The sequence below is a fragment of the Thamnophis elegans genome, chromosome 12 (assembly GCF_009769535.1).
Source record: "Thamnophis elegans isolate rThaEle1 chromosome 12, rThaEle1.pri, whole genome shotgun sequence".
NCBI lineage: Eukaryota > Metazoa > Chordata > Lepidosauria > Squamata > Colubridae > Thamnophis > Thamnophis elegans.
The window spans coordinates 56,972,496-56,992,729 of record NC_045552.1 but is presented as its reverse complement, the minus strand read 5'-3'; the positions used below and the strand labels follow the sequence as shown (position 1 = coordinate 56,992,729).

General features: G+C 47.4%; 1 protein-coding gene across 1 annotated transcript; it reads right to left on the bottom strand.

The window, feature by feature from the left end:
- Positions 1-1,192: 1,192 nt before the first annotated feature.
- On the bottom strand, positions 1,193-11,502 carry ADGRG4 (adhesion G protein-coupled receptor G4). The gene is made up of 11 exons (XM_032228559.1): positions 11,491-11,502; positions 10,772-10,894; positions 9,978-10,023; positions 9,679-9,782; positions 8,307-8,428; positions 7,593-7,861; positions 5,946-6,048; positions 4,328-4,617; positions 3,553-3,651; positions 2,568-2,717; positions 1,193-1,323 (listed from the first exon to the last, which is right to left on the bottom strand). The coding sequence occupies exons 1-11, from the start codon at positions 11,500-11,502 to the stop codon at positions 1,193-1,195; spliced, it is 1,449 nt and encodes a 482-aa protein (XP_032084450.1).
- Between the last annotated feature and the right edge of the window lie 8,732 nt (positions 11,503-20,234).

Below are 20,234 nucleotides of genomic sequence, written 5' to 3'. Positions count from 1 at the left end.
ACAGGCTCAACATCCGTGGCAGAAGAAGTACCATTTTTGCACACCTGGTGAATATTTTTTTAAAAAATGTAACTTCAAGAAGGCCTCTGGCTGTTTCTAATGGTTCTGGGCTTGAACTCCACAATCTCTTGGTCACTCTGAATGGACCTGATGGGGATTGTAGTTTGGAATCTCTGGCCAACATCTGATATTTCTTCATCTGAAGTCTCACAGTTGGTTTTGTTCACCTCTAATCTTGAGGTTAGAGACCTCACCCTGCCAAAACAAGTGTGTCTAGTCAAGGCTCTGGTTTTCCCAGTTGCAATGGATGGCTGTGAAAGTTGGACCATAAGGAAGGCTGAGCGCCAAAGGATGGAGGCCTTTGAACTCTGGTGCTGGAGAAGAAGACTCCTGCATTGAGTCCCTTGGACTGCAAGGCCATCCAACCGGTCAGTCCTAGAGGAGATCAACCCTGGCTGCTCTTTAGAAGGCCAGATCCTGAAGGTGAAACTCAAAGACTTTGGCCACCAAATGAGAAGGAAGGACTCCCTGGAGAAGATGCTGGGAAAGATGGAAGGCAAAAGAAGAAGGGGATGACAGAGAAGGAGGTAGCTGGATGGAGTCACCGAAGCAGTCGGCATGAGCTTAAATAGACTCCAGAGGATGATAGAGGACAGGAAGGCCTGGAGGAATGTCGAGGTTTTGTTTTATTCCAGACTTTCGATCCTTTGACGAAATCACTCTGTAGCTTCCTGTGTCTCATTTGCAAGAATGATCTTACTCTCTGTGTGCTACATGAATGTTTGTTTAGCCATAAATAAACTACTGTTGTCTAGAAACTCGGAACATGCCATAAATAACCAAATCACCTTACGGCTTATTGTATTTTATGAAAGCCCAGTCTAAAGATAAGACAGTCGTGTGTGTGTGTGTGTGTCCCTTCTCCTCCATTGTGTTGAAGCGGAATCTTACACAAATACACCCACAATGTTTTCAGTCAGAAATCTGTCAACTGGTCATCTGTCCTGCTTATTCTCCAAGCTTAAATTGATTCCCTACTTCGGGTGCCCACAGCCGACGTATGGCAGAGGACGACAACAATGCCATTTCATTATTTGAAAACTGACAGTTGAATTTTAAGGGAGAGCATTTCTTTTGTTGTTGAGCTGTGAGAGTCAGCGTCAGAAAGGCAAAGAAAGAGTAAGATTCCCCTTTAAGACAAATCTTTATTTTCCTCTGCGTGGTGCAGGTCAGCATCTCCTGGTGATATTCTCCTCGCCCGGGGAAGTTTGGCTCCCTGAGAAGCTGAGGCCATGTGGCTTTTGCTGCAGCAAGCAACGTGATCTAAAATATAAAGAGATGGGAATATTTATTTTTTTACACTCGCCTCTGAAACATAACAGATTAATTATCCGTGGTCTGTGGAATAGTTATTGACAGCCGCCTTATGATCTCAGAGCCGAGGTGGCGCAGTGGTTAGAGTGCAGTACTGCAGGCCACTTCAGCTGACTGCTAAGCTGCAGTTCGGCGGTTCTAATCTCACCGGCTCAAAGGTTGACTCAGCCTTCCATCCTTCCGAGGTGGGTGAAATGAGGACCCGGATTGTTGTTGGGGGCAATATGCTGACTCTGTAAACCGCTTAGAGAGGGCTGAAAGCCCTATGAAGCGGTATATAAGTCTAACTGCTATTGCTATTGCTCAGTGCTATCACCCCACAATGGCTGTCTTGTCTTTGTGACCATACCGAACTGCTACGTTCACTCGACACGTTTTGTGCAAGTGTGGGCTGCTACGAGAACCCGTAGCGGACGTTATGGCTGGTTTGGAGGACCTCCAAATCCCACCCCTGTCCTGCCCCGCCCACCCCACTACGCCCTTCCCGCCATGCCCCTCCCAGGAGTCTCCACGCGGCCCGTTTTGGCTGCGAGGTAAGTGCAAGGCCAACACGGAGGCTTGGGGAGGAGGAAAAATGGAGAACTGCCAGTCCGATATCTTCCAAATGCAACTGCGGTATAAGAAAATACTTGGCAAGGAGTCTCTGAGAGTCACGAACAAATCTTCACACTAATGAAGCAAACTAATTGTCTCCTGCAAACTCCACTCCCCTTTCGCTCCTCTTTATCCCCTATGGGAGGGGCCATTCACCATCCACCTGTGCCTTTGTTCCCGAGTCGGCCCTTGTCCCGTAATTGTTTCCTTCTCCTGGCAGCTCTGCACATGGGCACATCAGGAACAGGATCCGGCTGTTCTTCTGCCCCCTTGATCTCCGACTCCGAAGGCAGCTGATAACTGTCAGACGGCCCTGGCCCCTTCTCTGCCTCTGACGCAGAACCCTTGACAGAGCTCCAGGACTGGCCCATGTTCCTCCCCAACCTCCTCACTGTCTGCCACCACTGGTGGGCCACAACAGCTCTATCGCGTAAAAACTCCCTGCGGGCTAAAAAACTTAGTGCCATTGTGCTTGTTTTCTGCTAACCAAGGGAGATCATTCTTCTCAAAAGAGAAACAGTCGTAGAGACTTTTAGGATTCTGCTGCATGGGTAGTCAAAGCCCCCCCCCCCCCCCAAATATCCATTCTTCCTTCTCACCAATGTCTGGACTTGCTTCAAGTGAACTGTCCGAGCCATTGACTAGGGATTCAGTGGTGCACGACTTGAGGGACTTCAAAGAATGACATGAGTGTTTCCGCTCAATGACGCAAGGGTAGTTTCCCAGCACAGTGGCTGAGCTGATCCTCTCTGAAACCAGACGGAAGAATTGGGGGGCGGTAAGAGAGATATAAGATCTGGAATAAGAACTTGAAAGTCCGCTTTCTCCCACAGGATCTTCTACAGCAAGGGTGTCAAACTGGACTTAGATCTGGCCAGAGGTGGAATTCTACTGGTTTGGACCAGATCGCCCGAAGCGGTAACAGAAATTGTGGGTGGCTCCGCCCACCCGCGCCTGGCTCTATGGCATCTCATTTAGGCCACTTTTTCGCCAAAAAGCGTATGTGCGGAAGGATCGGCGCACGCACGGAGGTGCCGCGTGTGCTCACATTTGCAAAGCGGTAGGGAAGGTAAGTGTATACCGCCCCTGGATTCGCCCCATGGGGCCGCACTGGGAACAGCGAAGGAGCAGCCCGTGGTGTCTCTGCCGGTGAAAGTGGAGCTTGGGAGGCGGCCCTCCTGAGCTCTGTTTTCACTGGCAAAGGACTGCAGGAGGCCGTCACAGCTGAAAACGGAGCTCGGGAGCCTGTTTTCGCTGGCAGTGTGCTCCGGCCACTACCAGTGCCCGCGACACGAGTAACATTGAGCTGGCCGTGCCCCCCCCACTACAGCCATGCTCCCCCTGGTCTCCCCGGGGTCAAATGCAACCCTGATGTGGCCCTCAATGAAATCAAGTTTGACACCCCTGTTCTACAGCATATTCCGTCATAGCTCCTAAACCAAAACTTGGTCTGGGCAGGGCAGCAATCACACCCTTGCAAGTGTTTCATTGTTAAGACCAACCCTTGCGTGTTTGCGCAAACCCATCAAGACAGGAAAGGGAGCACCACACCATCGGAAGAGAAAGAAACGGCGGGTGCCTTACCGAAATTGCTGAGCTGAAATCTCCTACAACAGAAGTGTATCTGGCATTGCTTCCTGACGTTATCCTTCATGAGGCAATAAAAGATGAAGATGAAGAACCCTAGGAAGGAAAGCAGATAAAATCTTTGTTGGATTGTTCCACGCATTCCGTTCATCCAAGCTCTTCATCAATTATAGAAAGGGTGTAGGAGCAGATGAGTTGCTGAAAGCATGGAAGCATCCCACAGAAATTTAACAAAACCTCGACAAAATCAGAAGTATTCTGGTTCCTCCAACTGACATCACAAAATGTTCTACCACACCGCGGGGAATTGAAGGCTCCAAACAAGGAGTCTAATTCCACCCCCCCACCCCCCAAAATTTATAATTTCTAGAAGAGACAATGAGGAATCTCATCAAGTGGTGGGACAGAGAAGAACGAGGAGAGAAAGGAGAGGAGACACAAGTCACACCTTGGTTACAATTGGAAATATTTAATGGAAGCACCTGGAAATTCAGTCTTCTACATCTAAGGCAGGTGCTCCACCATCTCATGACTTGAGTATTGACTCCTTGGGCCTCCCTCAACCTGGCACCTTGAAGGTGTTTTGGAATTACTCTACCCTCATCCTACCGTGTTGTGTATGGAGTTGGGATTTTGTCACAATTGAGCTGAAGGAGCACCAGGACATTGTAGTTGGAACTACCAAGGACCACAACTTGGTCATATGTTCTTTTCATGCTATAGTTAACTCCCCCCCGCCCCCATGACCAGTGCACCTTATCATGAGACTTACCTTGCAAGGTGTTGCAAATGGCAAAGATGTACATGAAGACCGTCTTCATGGGGTCCCATGCAAAGAAGGCGAAACCCCACGTCAATCCCAGCAGGAATGTCAAGCTGATGACTCTCTTCAGGTCAAGGAGGAATTCTTGGCTCCGGTGCTTCCCGACCCTGGGATGGTTAGTTTTCATGGCACGGATTTGACAAAGGACGGTAATAAACATGCTAATGTTGATCAGGAATATCAGGATGAAATAGCCAACTAGAGAGATGTAGAAAACCCATTTGTCCTGAATCCAGCAACTGGAGAAAGACAAAGGAAGATGGGTTGGTCAACTCCGTGTTGAGGTTTTGATCCAACCTTCTTAGGAGATGCCAGGCTGGAGAAGACAAGAGTCAGAGATAAAAAGCAGCACCTTGGATGGATGGTGGGTGGATGGATGGATGGATGGATGGATGGGTGGATGGATGGATGGATGGATGGGTGGGTGGGTGGGTGGGTGGGTGGGTGGGTGGGTGGATGGATGGATGGATGGATGGATGGGTGGGTGGGTGGGTGGGTGGGTGGGTGGATGGATGGGTGGATGGCAGAGGTGGGTTCCTACCAGTTCACACCTATTCGGTAGAACCAGTTCGTTAAATCTACCGAACCGGTTAGAAGAGGTTCCACCAGTGGACCCGGAAAGCAGGCCACTCTTACAGAAGAGGCTCCAAAATTTTTTGAAACCCACCACTGGTCCTTGGATATGATTATTCTACACTATCATGCTCATATTTATAAAACTCACTGCCTCTGTGAAAGGTAAGGATGACTACTGCGTTTGTGGTGCAATCAGAACATTGCGTGTGTTGAAGTTGTTTTAACGCAAACCAAAGATGCCTTTTAAAAAACAAGTTTACATCCTATTCTTATGCAGGCCAGTGCTCTGTGTGAGGTAATTTAAGGTGGTTCCGACAAGTGTCGTCGGCATCTTCATATCCGGTCACATGGGTGGCAAGCCACTCCCATCCGGTCACATGGGTGGCAAGCCACTCCCATCCGGTCACATGGGTGGCAAGCCACTCCCATCCGGTCACATGGGTGGCAAGCCACTCCCATCCGGTCACATGGGTGGCAAGCCACTCCCATCCGGTCACATGGGTGGCAAGCCACTCCCATCCGGTCACATGGGCGGCAAGCCACTCCCACAAAGGAGGCCACACCCACAGAGTAGGTTCGAACAATTTTTGAAACCCACCACTGGTGGGTGGGTGGGTGGATGGATGGGTGGATTTGATTTGATTTGATTTATGTCCATCTTTCATTCACAAATTCATGCATGGTATGTAAAGCTTCATCAGCCTCCTATTTTTCCCCCCACAACAAAAAAATTTTTAACGTAGTTTGGGCTGAGGAGGAACAACTGATCCAAAATCTCTCGGTGAGCTTTCATGATTCAAGATAGACGAGAATCTGAGCTTTTCTGCTCCTTGCCCATTTATTTTTTTTACCAATGCAACACGCGGAAGTAAGTATGGAAACAATTTAAGGGCTAAAGATGGAACAGTAGGGATTACAGCAATGGGGCTCTTCGTTCGAATTTCTCTCCTGCTGTTCTTTCGGGTAAAAATAATCAAAACAAGAGACTTACAACTGCATGGATGGGCTGCTGGTGCTTCTGCTCTGAGTAAATTCAGTCCCATAGGAGTCTCTGTTGACGCTGAGGACCACAATTACAATAAGCGCTGGGATTCCTAAGGACCCCCCCAAGAAAACAAAACCGCATTAACCAAAAACAAAAGGAGAAAACACCTGCAAAGGTTTCATGACAGTCCTAGCTGGAGAAAAGAAAGGAGGTAGGGAAGGCCTGGTTAAAAGAAAAGGCGAGCAAAGGAAGAATTTGCATTAATATCTAACATCCACATTAAAAAAAAAAAAATTAAGAGCAATTCAGTCTTGTGAAGCTTAAGCATTAATTTCAATTCATTTAATCTGAAATTTCTCTTCTTTGTCGCATTCAAATGGGACAGTTTAACAATAACTGTGGTAGGGCATCATTCTGTGTTTAGGGACCACATCTACCCCAGTTTTAAACTGAATACATCATTCTTCTTCTTCTTCTTCTTCTTCTTCTTCTTCTTCTTCTTCTTCTTCTTCTTCTTCTTCTTCTTCTCCTCCTCCTCCTCCTCCTCCTCCTCCTCCTCCTCCTTCCTCCTTCCTCCTTCCTCCTTCCTCCTTCCTCCTTCCTCCTTCCTCCTTCCTCCTCCCCCAAAACTCTCAACCCCCCTCAAGGAACTCTGCCCCTCTCCATTCTAGGATGTGCCTCACCACATGAGACACAATGCCTGCCACACTTATGCTCATCTGCTCCCCATCCCATAATTCAGGAAGCCCTAAAGGGGAAATTGCATGAAAAATGACCAGGCAGTCTGGTCTCCATTCCCTCACATTGCTTGATAGGACATTGGTACCCAAAGATCAGTTGCATCTCCATCTGGTGGTGCCGTCGAGAACTTATTCCTTTGCCCACGCTGAAAGCCACCAGTGACACACCTCTCTTAAAAACGTCATCCACATGGCAAAATGCTGAAACCTGCATGATGATTACCAACTGGGAAGGTGCCAGTTCTAACCTCTTCTATAGAAGAGGTTCCACAAATCTACTGTGCCGTTTAGAACCGGTTCCACTCCCCCACCCACCCACCCGTCTGCACATCATCAAGATGAAGAGCGAGAGGAGGAATTCTGGGAGTTGAAGTCCACAAGTCTTAAAGCTATCAAGTTTGAACACCCCTGGGGGTTTTTTTTTCTAAAGGGTTAGGGGTGCAAGGGTCTTGTAACTTGACAGCTTTAAGACTTGCGTGCTTCAAATGCCAGAGTTCCTGAGCCAACATGCCTGGAGGAGGAATTCTGGGAGTTGAAGTCCACAAGTCTTAAAGCTGTCAAGTTTGAACACCCCTGGGGGTTTTTGTTTCTAAAGGGTTAGGGGTGCAAGGGTCTTGTAACTTGACAGCTTTAGGACTTGCGTGCTTCAAATGCCAGAGTTTCTGAGCCAACATTTTGGTTGCTAAGCAAGAGCTTTGTTAAGTGAGTGTCACCACATTTTACAAGTTGGCCATGGCTGCCAAGCCACTCCTACTCGGTCACAAAGGCCGGCAAGCCACTCCCACCCAGTCACATGCCCAGCAAGCCACTCCCACAAAGCAGGCCATACCTACAGAAGAGGTTCTAAAAAATTTTGAAACCCACCACTGGGAGGTTCAGATAGACACCAAAAGGCCGTATCTCCGATGCTTACCCCAGCCAGCTATGGAAAACTTGAGCATGTAATAGGGAATGTAGACTTTGAAAACTTTCACCAGGGCGAAATACATGTTGACGGCTTCCAGACCCATCCAGGTGAAGGCAGAGAGCAGGAAGTAATGCAAGGTGGCAGCCACCGCGATGCAAAGCCCACGATTCTGAAACATGGCTAGCCAAGAGTTCACCAAGAAGGTGAGGTTGAGCATCAACAAAGCGAAGCAGAGGTTGACGAGGATTTTGGAAGGGTAGTCCTCCCGGACTTTGCTGGAAGGAAAAGCAATAGCAATAGCAGTTAGACTTATATACTGCTTCATAGGGCTTTCAGCCCTCTCTAAGCGGTTTACAGAGTCAGCATATTGCCCCCAACAACAATCCGGGTCCTCATTTTACCCACCTCGGAAGGATGGAAGGCTGAGTCAACCCTGAGCCGGTGAGATTTGAACAGCCGAACTGCAGAACTGCAGTCAGCTGAAGTAGCCTGCAGTGCTGCATTTAACCACTGCGCCACCTCGGCTCAAAAGGGGGAAAGGTATTCACTCCCTACCCCATCACACAGATTCCATTTCTTGCAGGGACGCCGTTATCTGATTTCCTTGATGCGTGCTATCTGGGGGGTGAATAAGGTTTCTACGGCTGGACGAGAAGGAGATCTAAATTTTGTTGAGTTCAGGGGAACAAAACCACCCATCAAACAGCCAACTCTACTCACTCAGTCGAGAAATAAATCAACAACGCCAAGCCCAGGAAAATGGAGGAAATGCCACACCCCACATAGGTCAGCAGTGTTAAAGCCCACTCGTCAGCATCACTGAGGGGTGTTCGAGATAAGTCCTTTAAAAAAATGAGAAAGAGAGTTCATCCAATTTTCTCCCTTTGGTGCAACCCAGGTGGCTGGCTGGAGGATGCTGGGAGTTGAAGTCCACAGGTCCTATAATAGCCAGGGTTGGACACCCCTGATCAGAGGTGTTTTTCAGCGGGTTCTGACCAGTCGGTAGCGGAAATTTTGAGTAGTTTGGAGAACCGGCAAATACCACCTCTGACTGGACCCACCCCCATCTATTCTCTGCCTCCTGAGTCCCAGATGATCGGGACGGAACTGGGATTTTGCAGTATCCTTCCCCCAGGAGTGAGGAGGGAATGGAGATTTTGCAGTATCCTTCCCCTGGAGTGAGGAGGAAATGGGGATTTTGCAGTATCCTTTCCCTGGAGTGGGGAGGGAATGGGGATTTTGCAGTATCCTTCCCCTGGAATGGGGAGGGAATGGAGATTTTGCAGTATCCTTCCCCTGGAGTGGGGAGGAAATGGGGATTTTGCAGTATCCTTCCCCTGGAGTGGGGAGGAAATGGAGATTTTGCAGTATCCTTCCCCTGGAGTGGGGAGGGAATGGGGATTTTGCAGTATCCTTCCCCTGGAGTGGGGAGGGAATGGAGATTTTGCAGTATCCTTCCCCTGGAGTGGGGAGGGAATGGAGATTTTGCAGTATCCTTCCCCAGGAGTGAGGAGGGAATGGAGATTTTGCAGTATCCTTCCCCTGGAATGCGGAGGGAATGGAGATTTTGCAGTATCCTTCCCCTGGAGTGGGGAGGAAATGGGGATTTTGCAGTATCCTTCCCCTGGAGTGGGGAGGAAATGGAGATTTTGCAGTATCCTTCCCCAGGAGTGAGGAGGGAATGGAGATTTTGCAGTATCCTTCCCCAGGAGTGAGGAGGGAATGGAGATTTTGCAGTATCCTTCCCCCAGGAGTGAGGAGGAAATGGAGATTTTGCAGTATCCTTCCCCAGGAGTGAGGAGGGAATGGAGATTTTGCAGTATCCTTCCCCAGGAGTGAGGAGAGAATGGGGATTTTGCAGTATCCTTCCCCAGGAGTGGGGAGGGAATGGAAATTTTGCAGTATCCTTCCCCTGGAGTGGGGAGGGAATAGGGATTTTGCAGTATCCTTCCCATGGCCTGCCCACCAAGCCATACCCATCAAGCCACGCCCATAGAACTGGTAGTAAAAAAAATTGAATCCCACCACTGGATATATATGTACGCTCTGTTTTTTCCACTGTAACCTGGGACCAAGATTGAAATGAACTTACCAGCAGGACTCCAAAATGGGTCAGATGAGTACAACTGCAGGTTGTGTAGCTCCTATTTGTATGTTTTATTTCACACCCTGAGGGGTTCCAGCCACCCAGGCCATCTGCACAACAGAAAAATGAAAGATTTCACCCGTGGTTAGCAGCTCCTGATTGCTGTTTTATAGCTGCCCCCTAACTTCAGGTGTGCACGGAAGGGTTGAGGAGGTGTGAGCAGAGATTCGTGCTGGCTTGTTGAGAACATGAAGACGTTGCTCTCCATCTCTCAAACTTTCATCTTCGGAGTCCTCACTACTCACCATTCTTATTGAAGTCCCAAAAGACGCAGTGCACCGTAGCATTGTCCTAGTGGTAAAAAAAAATAGGGAAAGAAAATGGCTTAAGAATGGAAGTCCTAGGTAGGACATAACTCCCATCTACGCTGTACCTGTCACAACCTTTGATAGACCTTCTCTTCACTCAAGGCAAGAGTTCTCCTTGCGTTATCACTAGTAGAAATGAGAAAGATTCTCTCCAATTTCCCAATTCCCCAGTTGGGCAACTTGGTGCAATCTTGTTGGATTTGCCCGTTGCTGATATTCAGAACTTGGGTAAAAATGTTAATATCTGCATGTATGAGGTGAGGTGGCTAAATATAGTGTATAAGCCACTTAACTCATTGCTGTGTTGACTTAAGTAATGACGGGATGATTGTTTTTCATTTCTAGGAAAACATTGTTTACTTTATCTGCTATTTTGGGCTAGGGTTATAATTAAAAATTACGTTGTCTACATCTGAAATGTTATTTCCCTTTAGTGCATCCTGTTCATTGATGGGACAACAGGAAGAGTTAAAATGTAGCTCAGTCAATCAATAACAATGACAAGTGAGCTTTGCCTTTCCATATTTCTGTTCCTCTAACTCCACCAAGATCTAGAATCTCCGGCAGAGCCTCTATCTTTGATTAAATGAAGGCTCTCCACAAATCTGTAGGCCTCTCTTGGTCCAGCCAAGTCTTCTCAAACTAGCCATCCGTGATATCTCCAGCTACGTAATGCACTTCAATGTCGTGAAAGTAACACGGGCGCCTTTGGCAACAATGTGGTACTCTACCCCATGTGGGCTTCTGTGGTGCAGAACTATGCTGACTGGTTCCTCGAGATCTTCAATTGTCTTGTTTTCAATGCTGGCACCTACAACATAGGTGTTCAGAACTTCATTCTTCAAACTGTCGTCCTAAAAAAGAAACATAGATTTTTTTTTTTGTCGTCTCTCTCTCCTCTCCACCCCTCAGAGCCATTTCCAACTACTTTCCACCAGAATGAGGGAGTCACAAATTAAAATTTGGGCTTCAGATGTTCCTCTCATCCTTGGCATCCATTACTAAGTTCCTCCTCCTCCCCCTCCTCCTCCTCCTCTTCCTCCTTCTTCTTCACGAAGTCGTGTCCAACCCATCGTGACCCCATGGACAACGTTCCTCCAGGCCTTCCTGTCCTCTACCATCCCCCGGAGTCCATTTAAGCTCATGCCGACTACTTCAGTGACTCCATCCAGCCATCTCATTCTCTGTCGTCCCCTTCTTCTTTTGCCCTCCATCTTTCCCAGCATGAGGCTCTTCTCCAGGGAGTCCTTCCTTCCTCTCATTAGGTGGCCAAAGTCTTTGAGTTTCCTCTTCAGGATCTGGCCTTCTAAAGAGCAGTCAGGGTGGATCTCCTCTAGGACTGACCGGTTGGATGGCCTTGCAGTCCAAGGGACTCAATGCAGGAGTCTTCTCCAGCACCAGAGTTCAAAGGCCTCCATTCTTTGGTGCTCAGCCTTCCTTATGGTCCAACCTTCACAGCCATACATCTTCTACTTCTACTCCTTCTACTCTTGCAAATTCGGCCTACTTACCTCAAACAATGACGGGATACCAAAAAATGTGAATTGAATCCCGGTAAAATTTTCTCTATCAAAAGACTGGGATGTTAGGTAATTTCTCAATAATCCTGGCAAATATATCAAGGCCTGGACATCTGTGAAGGGTGTTGATTGGATGCTGAGCTGGAAGGGAAAGTTCTAGAATTGATTTCAAATTAATTCAGGAAGCACCTGGCAGAAACAGGTGATAATAGGTGGGGAAAAACACAGCATGTGGAAGAGGACTCACCTGTGGACTGGTCTCCAAAGTATAGGATAGGATCCCAAAAGCAACTCCCTGGAAGTTGGTGGGATCTGGTCGTAGCACCGCCAAAGCCAGCTTAGACAAGGCGACTGATTCATTTCTCCCATTGAAGGTCATCTTGAAACCAATTTCTTCTGTGAGCTTTAAGATTCTGGAGGAAGTAAGCAAGAGCTCAGAAAAAACCCTGTGAAGCGGCATATAAGTCTAAGGCCTATTGCTATCATCTAACACAGGGGTCTCCAACCTTGGCAGCTTTAAGACTTGTGGACTTCAATTCCCAGAATTCCTCAGCCAGCACCTTGGCAACTTTAAGACTTGTGGACTTCAATTCCCAGAATTCCTCAGCCAGCACCTTGGCAACTTTAAGACTTGTGGACTTCAATTCCCAGAATTCCTCAGCCAGCACCTTGGCAACTTTAAGACTTGTGGACTTCAATTCCCAGAATTCCTCAGCCAGCACCTTGGCAACTTTAAGACTTGTGGACTTCAATTCCCAGAATTCCTCAGCCAGCACCTTGGCAACTTTAAGACTTGTGGACTTCAATTCCCAGAATTCCTCAGCCAGCACCTTGGCAATTTTAAGACTTGTGGACTTCAACTCCCAGAATTCCTCAGCCAGCACCTTGGCAACTTTAAGACTTGTGGACTTCAATTCCCAGAATTCCTCAGCCAGCACCTTGGCAACTTTAAGACTTGTGGACTTCAATTCCCAGAATTCCTCAGCCAGCACCTTGGCAACTTTAAGACTTGTGGACTTCAATTCCCAGAATTCCTCAGCCAGCACCTTGGCAACTTTAAGACTTGTGGACTTCAATTCCCAGAATTCCTCAGCCAGCACCTTGGCAATTTTAAGACTTGTGGACTTCAATTCCCAGAATTCCTCAGCCAGCACCTTGGCAACTTTAAGACTTGTGGACTTCAATTCCCAGAATTCCTCAGCCAGCACCTTGGCAACTTTAAGACTTGTGGACTTCAATTCCCAGAATTCCTCAGCCAGCACCTTGGCAACTTTAAGACTTGTGGACTTCAATTCCCAGAATTCCTCAGCCAGCACCTTGGCAACTTTAAGACTTGTGGACTTCAATTCCCAGAATTCCTCAGCCAGCACCTTGGCAATTTTAAGACTTGTGGACTTCAACTCCCAGAATTCTGGGAGTTGAAGTCCACAAGTCTTAAAGTTGCCAAGGTTGGAGACCCCTGATCTAACAGGTAGCACATTCAGTAGTGACACACGGCTGTGTTCTCAGTTGGAAGGTGGAGAGAATATTGCTGGAGGGGGGAGGAACAGTGCAGGGGGTGTCAACATTGAAAATACAGCAAGCTGTGTTCCTGCTAACGTGATTGTGTCATAAATTCTGAAGTCCCGCTTTTCGCACCACATCTGCTACCCAAAATCACACCAAGAGGCACTGCCGTGGAGAGTAAAAATATTTGTTCAAAGGCGGGATCCACCCATCATCCTCAGATGTTTTTCGTGTTGGCTTGTAGTACTTATAAAAAGCATTTCTCCTTCGCTGCTCTGACAGAAATATATTCCGCACACTTCTGAGTGTGCAAAGGCACGCCGGGGGTGGGTGGGGGAGTTTGGAATATCGCTAAAGACTTAAATGGGGAGAAGCAAAACCTGGTTCCCCTTTTGCTTTGAAATCCTAGAATTCTCTACTTTCTTGCAAAAGGTGTCCCTTTGTTACCGAAAAACTGCAGATTTTGAATTCTGGGCGGTTGGAAATTTAGGTAGGAGGCAAATATTTCTGGAAGAATCACGACAAAATCTAACACTTTTTTCTTAGTCAAACTTGCAACCTGTTCTAAAGCAGGCTGTTAAATCCCTTTCTGGATTCCCACGTTTTTAAAAATATAGAAAGGAGGCCAGGGTTTGTTCTCCCCTCCCCCCCCCAAGTTTTCTGTTTCTTAGACTTAGATTTAGAATAACTTCATTGTCACTTTAAAAATGTACACTAGTTGGCATACATTAAGATGAAGTTTTTTTGCATGCAGGTTTCACACAAGCGTCTCCACCTGGAATTAAGAATTTAGAACGAAGGAGAGATTTCCTGAGAGAACAATTAATCAGTGGAACGATTTGTCTCCAGAAATTGGTTCCAACATTGGAGGGGTTTTTTTTTGGGAAGAAGAGTTTGGACAATCATTGTCTGAAATAGTATAGAGCAGTGTTTCTCAACCTTGGCAACTTGAAGATGTCTGGACTTCAAGTCCCGCTGGCTGGGGAATTCTGGGACTTGAAGTCCAGACATCTTCAAGTTGCCAAGGTTGAGAAACACTGGTATAGAGTCTCCTGTTTGAGCAGGGCATCGGACTAGGAGACGTACAACTGGGATGGCGAACCTCTGGCACCTGTGCCAGAGATGGCATGCAAACCCTCTCTGTGGGCACATGTGCCATTCGTCCGCTGCTCTTTCGGTTTCCACGCTGGCCAGCTGCTCTTCGCAGGTGCCGGAGCACTGGAAAACAGCCCGAAAAATGGGCAAAAACAGCCAAAAACCAGTCCATTTTTCAGGTCAGTTTCGGGCTGTTTTCAGGCTGTTCTTCATGCCATTTTTCAGACCATTTTTGGGCTGGTTTGGGGGGCATTTTTGGTCTGTTTTCAGGACATTTTTCAGACCATTTTTGTCCCCAAAATGGATTAAAAACAGCTCAAAAACCGGCCTCAAAACGGCCCGTATAATGGCCAAAACAGGCATGCGTGGGCCGGCCAACTGGTCATCAGATTTTCTGTGCTCTGGTGCACATACATGCACAATGCATTCCAGTTTGGGCCCTTGGTGCCAAAAAGGTTCACCATCACAGACCTACAAGGTCCCTTCCAACTCTTGTGATTCTGTATTATGAATTCTGGATCCTCAACTCAGAAGTGGAAGTCATTTGAGCGCCTGCTTAACAGCGGACCATGCTCTTCTCTATACCTGTTGAGCACCTTTGGCAGCTCCTGCAGTTGGCTTTCATTTTCCAGCAGGACGTTGATGATTTGCAGTGTATTCTCAGCGAGAGCCAGGCTGATTTCTTCACAGTTGGCGATATCGGTCACTTTGTTGATCACGACCTCGATTTTCTCGGGGTTCAGGTCCGAAACACTCAAGAGGAACAAAATGTGACCTGCCACCTCTTCAGCGTTTTCTGCAACGGGGCAAAGACAGGATATGGCTAAAACCCTTGGGCAGGAAGCTGAGCAGGGGTGGGTTTCTCGCCCCGTTCCAACCGAACTGGCCGGCGGCGTCCTCATGCACGCGCGCGGTGCACGCCTGCGTACTAGCATCTGCGCGATGCTCCAGCTGCTCCTGGAGGATCGGGCAGGCGCTGTATGCATCCTGCGCATGCGTGGAAGCGCAGAACTTGTCAAAACCGGGTAAGGACCGCGGGCGGGCGGGCGCGCCCTTCGCCGTTCCCGGAAGTTACTTACTTCCGGGTTCGCCGACCAACCGTTTCGCAGGGACTGCCGCGAACCGGTTGAAACCCACCCCTGAAGCTGCGGCGCGTCTCACAAGACTTCTGAGTTTTGAAGAACGGTTGACCTCTTCCTAAGCAGAAAACTAGCCGCAGCCAATCTGGGTCGGTCATCATGTTTTGTCTTCAGAGTTTTCGGAATCATGCTGAAGATCTGGAGATGGGCATTAGCATGAGTCCAAAAGTTCGGAAGACAAAACCTCTGCTCCCAGTGACCAATCCAGACTGGATCCTTAGACATTATCCTGGGTTTGTATTTTATCTGTTCTCCTGTAATTTCTTGCACCCATTCCCAATTTTTTATCCAATATTTTTGTGTTTCCGGGCAGGTCCACCATATGTGATAATAAGTCCCTTGCGCTTTTTTACACTTCCAGCAAGTCGGCTTCATGTTTACAAACCCAAAATCTTTCTGCTGGGAATAATCAAAGGGAAATATACAAAGAAAATTAAGTAGTTTAGTTTAGTTTAGTTTAGTTTAGTTTTATTGATCTTGTATGCCGCCCACTCCCGAAGGACTCTGGGCGGCTTACAATAAAACAAGGGAGGGGGGTAATACACAAAACATATTAAAATATACAACAGTCACAATTTCCGAGGGGCTGGATATTTTGAAAGCCCCCCCGGCCTGCTGGAGCAGCCAGGACTTAACGGCAATGCGGAAGGCCGGGAGGGTAATGAGGGTCCGGATCTCCACGGGGAGGTCGTTCCAGAGGGCTGGAGCTGCGACAGAGAAGGCTCTCCCCCGAGGAGTCGCCAGCCGACATTGGCTGGCAGATGGAATCCGGAGGAGACCTAACCTGTGTGATCTAATCGGTCTATGGGAGGTAATTGGCAGGAGGCGGTCTCTCAGTACATATTAACACCTCCCAATGACCAATAAGATCTCACAGGTTGGGCCTTCTCCGGGTGCCGTTGACCGGACAATGCCGGCTGGCAGCTCCTCAGAGGAGGGCCTTTTCTGTAGCTGCTCTGGCCCTGTGGAACGATCTACCCGTAAAGATACGGACCCTTCCCACTCTCTCGGCCTTCCAAAAAGCCACTAAAATCTGGCTGTTCCGGCAGGCCTGGGGCTGTTGAACATGGTCCAGCCCCACTTAAATTGGCATGTATGGTGTGTTGTTTTTAAATTGTATCTCACGTTACTTTTTAACTTTTATTTTTATCTTTCTGTAAGCCGCCCAGAGTCCTACGGGATTCGGCGGCATACAAATTTATTAAATTGCTAAATTACATCTGCTAACTACAGCTAGAATAGCATTTGCCCAATGCTGGAAACAAAATAATACCCTGCTCAGATGAATTAGTGATTAAAAAAAACTTTGGATTGTGCAGAGATGGACAAATTAACACTGAAATTAAAAGATAAAGAAGAGTCGGAATATTATGAAATTTGGAACAATTGGTACAAATGGCTGCCAAACAAGAATAAAATTAATTAAGCCAAAAAACTATATATAAATATATACACAACTGCGTATAAAGGTGTGTAAATATAGAAGCTAAATATTATATACATGTACAGATATGACGACATAACAATGTTGATGTAATGACTATAAGGTATTATAGAACATTATCCTGGGACGCGTAGATTCGCTTTCATTCGTGTGAAAGCTAGCACCTCTTGAGGAAAGATGATAGATTTTCTACTGCCCACTTCATCCCGCCTCCCTCCCAACAAGGTGGGACTTCCAAGAAATGGGAGGGAAGTAGGACTTCACTAGGTGTAGCTAGAGAAGAAAAGTAGACACATCTGGATTGTTTTTAGCATCTTTCGGCATAAAGACAAGCCCTCCCAGGAACCGTGACCCGTCAAATGCGCGCCCGACAAAACCGCGGCGAGAAGAGAGCGAAGTCTAAATCGCGCCCACAGAAGCGCGCTGATAAATGCGCACCGATGAAAACGCGCTATTAACAAACCACGCTAAAACAAGGTAAAAAACCCTAAGGGTTAGGTTTAAGGTTAGGGTTAGGGTTATTACCTTGTTTTCGCATGGTTGGTTGATAGCGCGCTTTCGTCGGCGCGCATTTATCGGCGCACTTCTGTGGGCGCGATTTCGACTTCGCTCTTTTCTCGGTGCGGTTTTGTCAGCGCGGTTTTGTCGAGCGCGCATTTGTCGGTGAACCCCAGGAACTTACCAACTGTCACAGTGATGTTTTTAAGATCCAGTATATTATCTGGCAGAGTTTGCAACAAGGGGCAGGCGGTCAGGTTTGACCTCTTCCAATAGGCTTTTTCAGTCTGAAGGTTAATCCAGCTTTGAAATAAAAGGGAGACATCAGAGAGATTAGAAGCGTAGCAGATAGCCTTTCATCACACATGCTTGTCCTTCGTCCCAAAAGTGTTTTTTTTTTGTCTCAAGAGACAACTGGTCTTCCTTGTTTTTTCTTTGAAGAGGTTTGGCTTCTCATCCAAGAAGCTTCTTCAGCTTCTGAAGAAGAACTGAAGGAGAAACATCTTGGGTGAGAAGCAAAGCGTCTTCAAGGAAAAGCAAGGAAGACCAGTCGCCTCTTGAGAAGAGCCGAGGTGGCGCAGTGGTTAGGGTGCAGTACTGCAGGCCACTTCAGCTGACTGTTATCTGCAGTTCAGCGGTTCAAATCTCACCGGCTCAAAGGTTGACTCAGCCTTCCATCCTTCCGAGGTGGGTGAAATGAGGACCCAGACTGTGGGGGCGATATATGCTGACTCTGTAAACCGCTTAGAGAGGGCTGAAAGCCCTATGAAGCGGTATATAAGTCTAACTGCTATTGCTATTGCCTCTTGAAAAAAGCACCTTTGATCTGGATGACTGAGAATCTCCATAGATACCTTGTTTGTCGTTCGTTTTTCATTCGGGTGGGTTTTCACTTGGCTGAACAGCTTAACAATCACCTTGCCTAGTGATGGAAATTCTAATCCCATCTGTGATCGTACCTTAAGGACTACCTGAGGTCTACAACTTGCCCAGTCCTCTTCTGGATAACATGATGACCATGGAGATCTTTTCTTAGCTGGGGTTTGTCGAGCCTAATTATCCTTTGGAAAACAAAGTCCACCAAAGATCACCTGAGATATGATGTTGGAGTTGGTGGACAAAGAAGGGGAGTTTCCGCATTCCTCTACCCGGTTCCACCACAAAACCGCGGTAGACTAAAGCGCGCTCGACGAAAGAGTGTACGTGACGTCATCACAGCACGACGAAAACAGCACGCTGTGAGCGGTAAACTTAAAATTAACGCGTAAATCTAAACCTAACCCCCCCAAACCTAACCCTAAACCTAACCCTAAGCCTAACCCTTAACCTAACCCTAAACCTAACCCTAAACCTAACCCTTAACCTAACGCTAAACCTAACGCTAATCCTTAACCTAACCCTAACCCTAACCCTAACCCTTAACCTAACCCTAACCCTAAACCTAACCCTTACCTTTATGTGAATCGGCTTGCTTTAATTTTATTTTAATTTTAATTTAATTTATTTTTAATTTTATTTGTCGCGCTGCTGATGACGTCACGTACGCGCTTTAATCGGGCGCGCTTTAGTGGACCACGGTTTTGTCGTGCCACGCTCTACTCACCATACTCTGGAAGCTGTCAACTCTTGGTTGGCCTCGCAGGGCAAGGTCGTCCGATTGGGGGGAACCATCTTTGGCCAGGTGTAGATCCCTTTGTAGTTGGATCGGATGGTCTGTTCAGGACACGAATCTGGATCTTTGGGAGAAGAGGTTACGAGGCATGGAAGATCACCCAACCTTTCTCTCACCAACCATGTCAGCATTGAGTTGTCAATGAGTGGAGTAGGCTACCCAATGGAAGGTGAGCAGTTCTGGTATCTAAGATGTCCCTGCCTTCACAGTTGGAGAGGTAAGGAGGTTTAGCAAGCTTTCTCCTCTAATGCTGTCTCCTCTCATGGTGTGTGACTCATGAATCCCTCAGAGTGAAGGTGGGACATTTTAGTCTGAAGGCTTCATTGAAGCCCTAAATTTGTTGGATCACTTTGATGAGAGATGCTCTCATTTTACTATCTCGGGGTAATTGTATGGAACGAAGAGGACTTCATGGTTCCAAGCAATACATCCCATTCAATAAGAACTCCGGGGGCAGGCAATTTCCTCAAAAAAACATTTTATTGGGACATATCAAATTGGCGCGTTCCTGGTGGGAAAACCGGCTCTAAGTTCCTGCCAGTTTTTCACCCAATTAAAGGTAAAATGTTATCACTACCCCCCAGAGTAGTGGTGGGATTCAAATAATTTAACAACCGGTTCTCTGCCCTAATGATTTCTTCCAACAACCAGTTTACCAAACTGCTCAAAAAGTTTTACAACGGGTTCTCCCGAATTGGTGCGAACTGGCTGAATCCCACCACTGCCCCAGAGTCTCCAGTCACACAGTCCAATCAGCATTCAGCCCAGTTTCTGGGTGATCTCACTCTCCCCTTTCGGATATCTGCACCAACGTCTTTGATTCCCAGGGGAAGGAATTTTATTTCGGCTACAATACCCCAGCTATCTCTACGCCAGTGGTGGGTTTCAAAAACTTTTCGAACCTACTCTGTGGGTGTGGCCCCCCTTTGTGGGAGTGGCTTGCCGGCCATGTGACCTGGTGGGAGTGGCTTGCTGGCCATGTGTTTTCTCTCTCTCTCCCCTCTCTCTCTCTCTCTCTCCGTTTGTCTCTCTGTCCCTTTTTCCTTTTTTTCTTTAATCTCTCACTTTTTCTTTCTTTTTTCTTTTTTTATTTATTCCTTTCTTTCTCTTTCTCTCTCTGTGTGAGTCTGTCTGTCTGTCTGTCTGTCTGTCTGTCTGTCTGTCTCTCTCTCTCTCTCTCTGTTTGTGAGTGGTGGGTTTCAAAAAATTTTGGAACCTCTTCTGTAGGTGTGGCCTGCTTTCTGGGTCCACTGGTGGAACCTCTTCTAATCGGTTCGGTAGATTTGACGAACTGGTTCTACCGAACTGGTGCGAACTGGT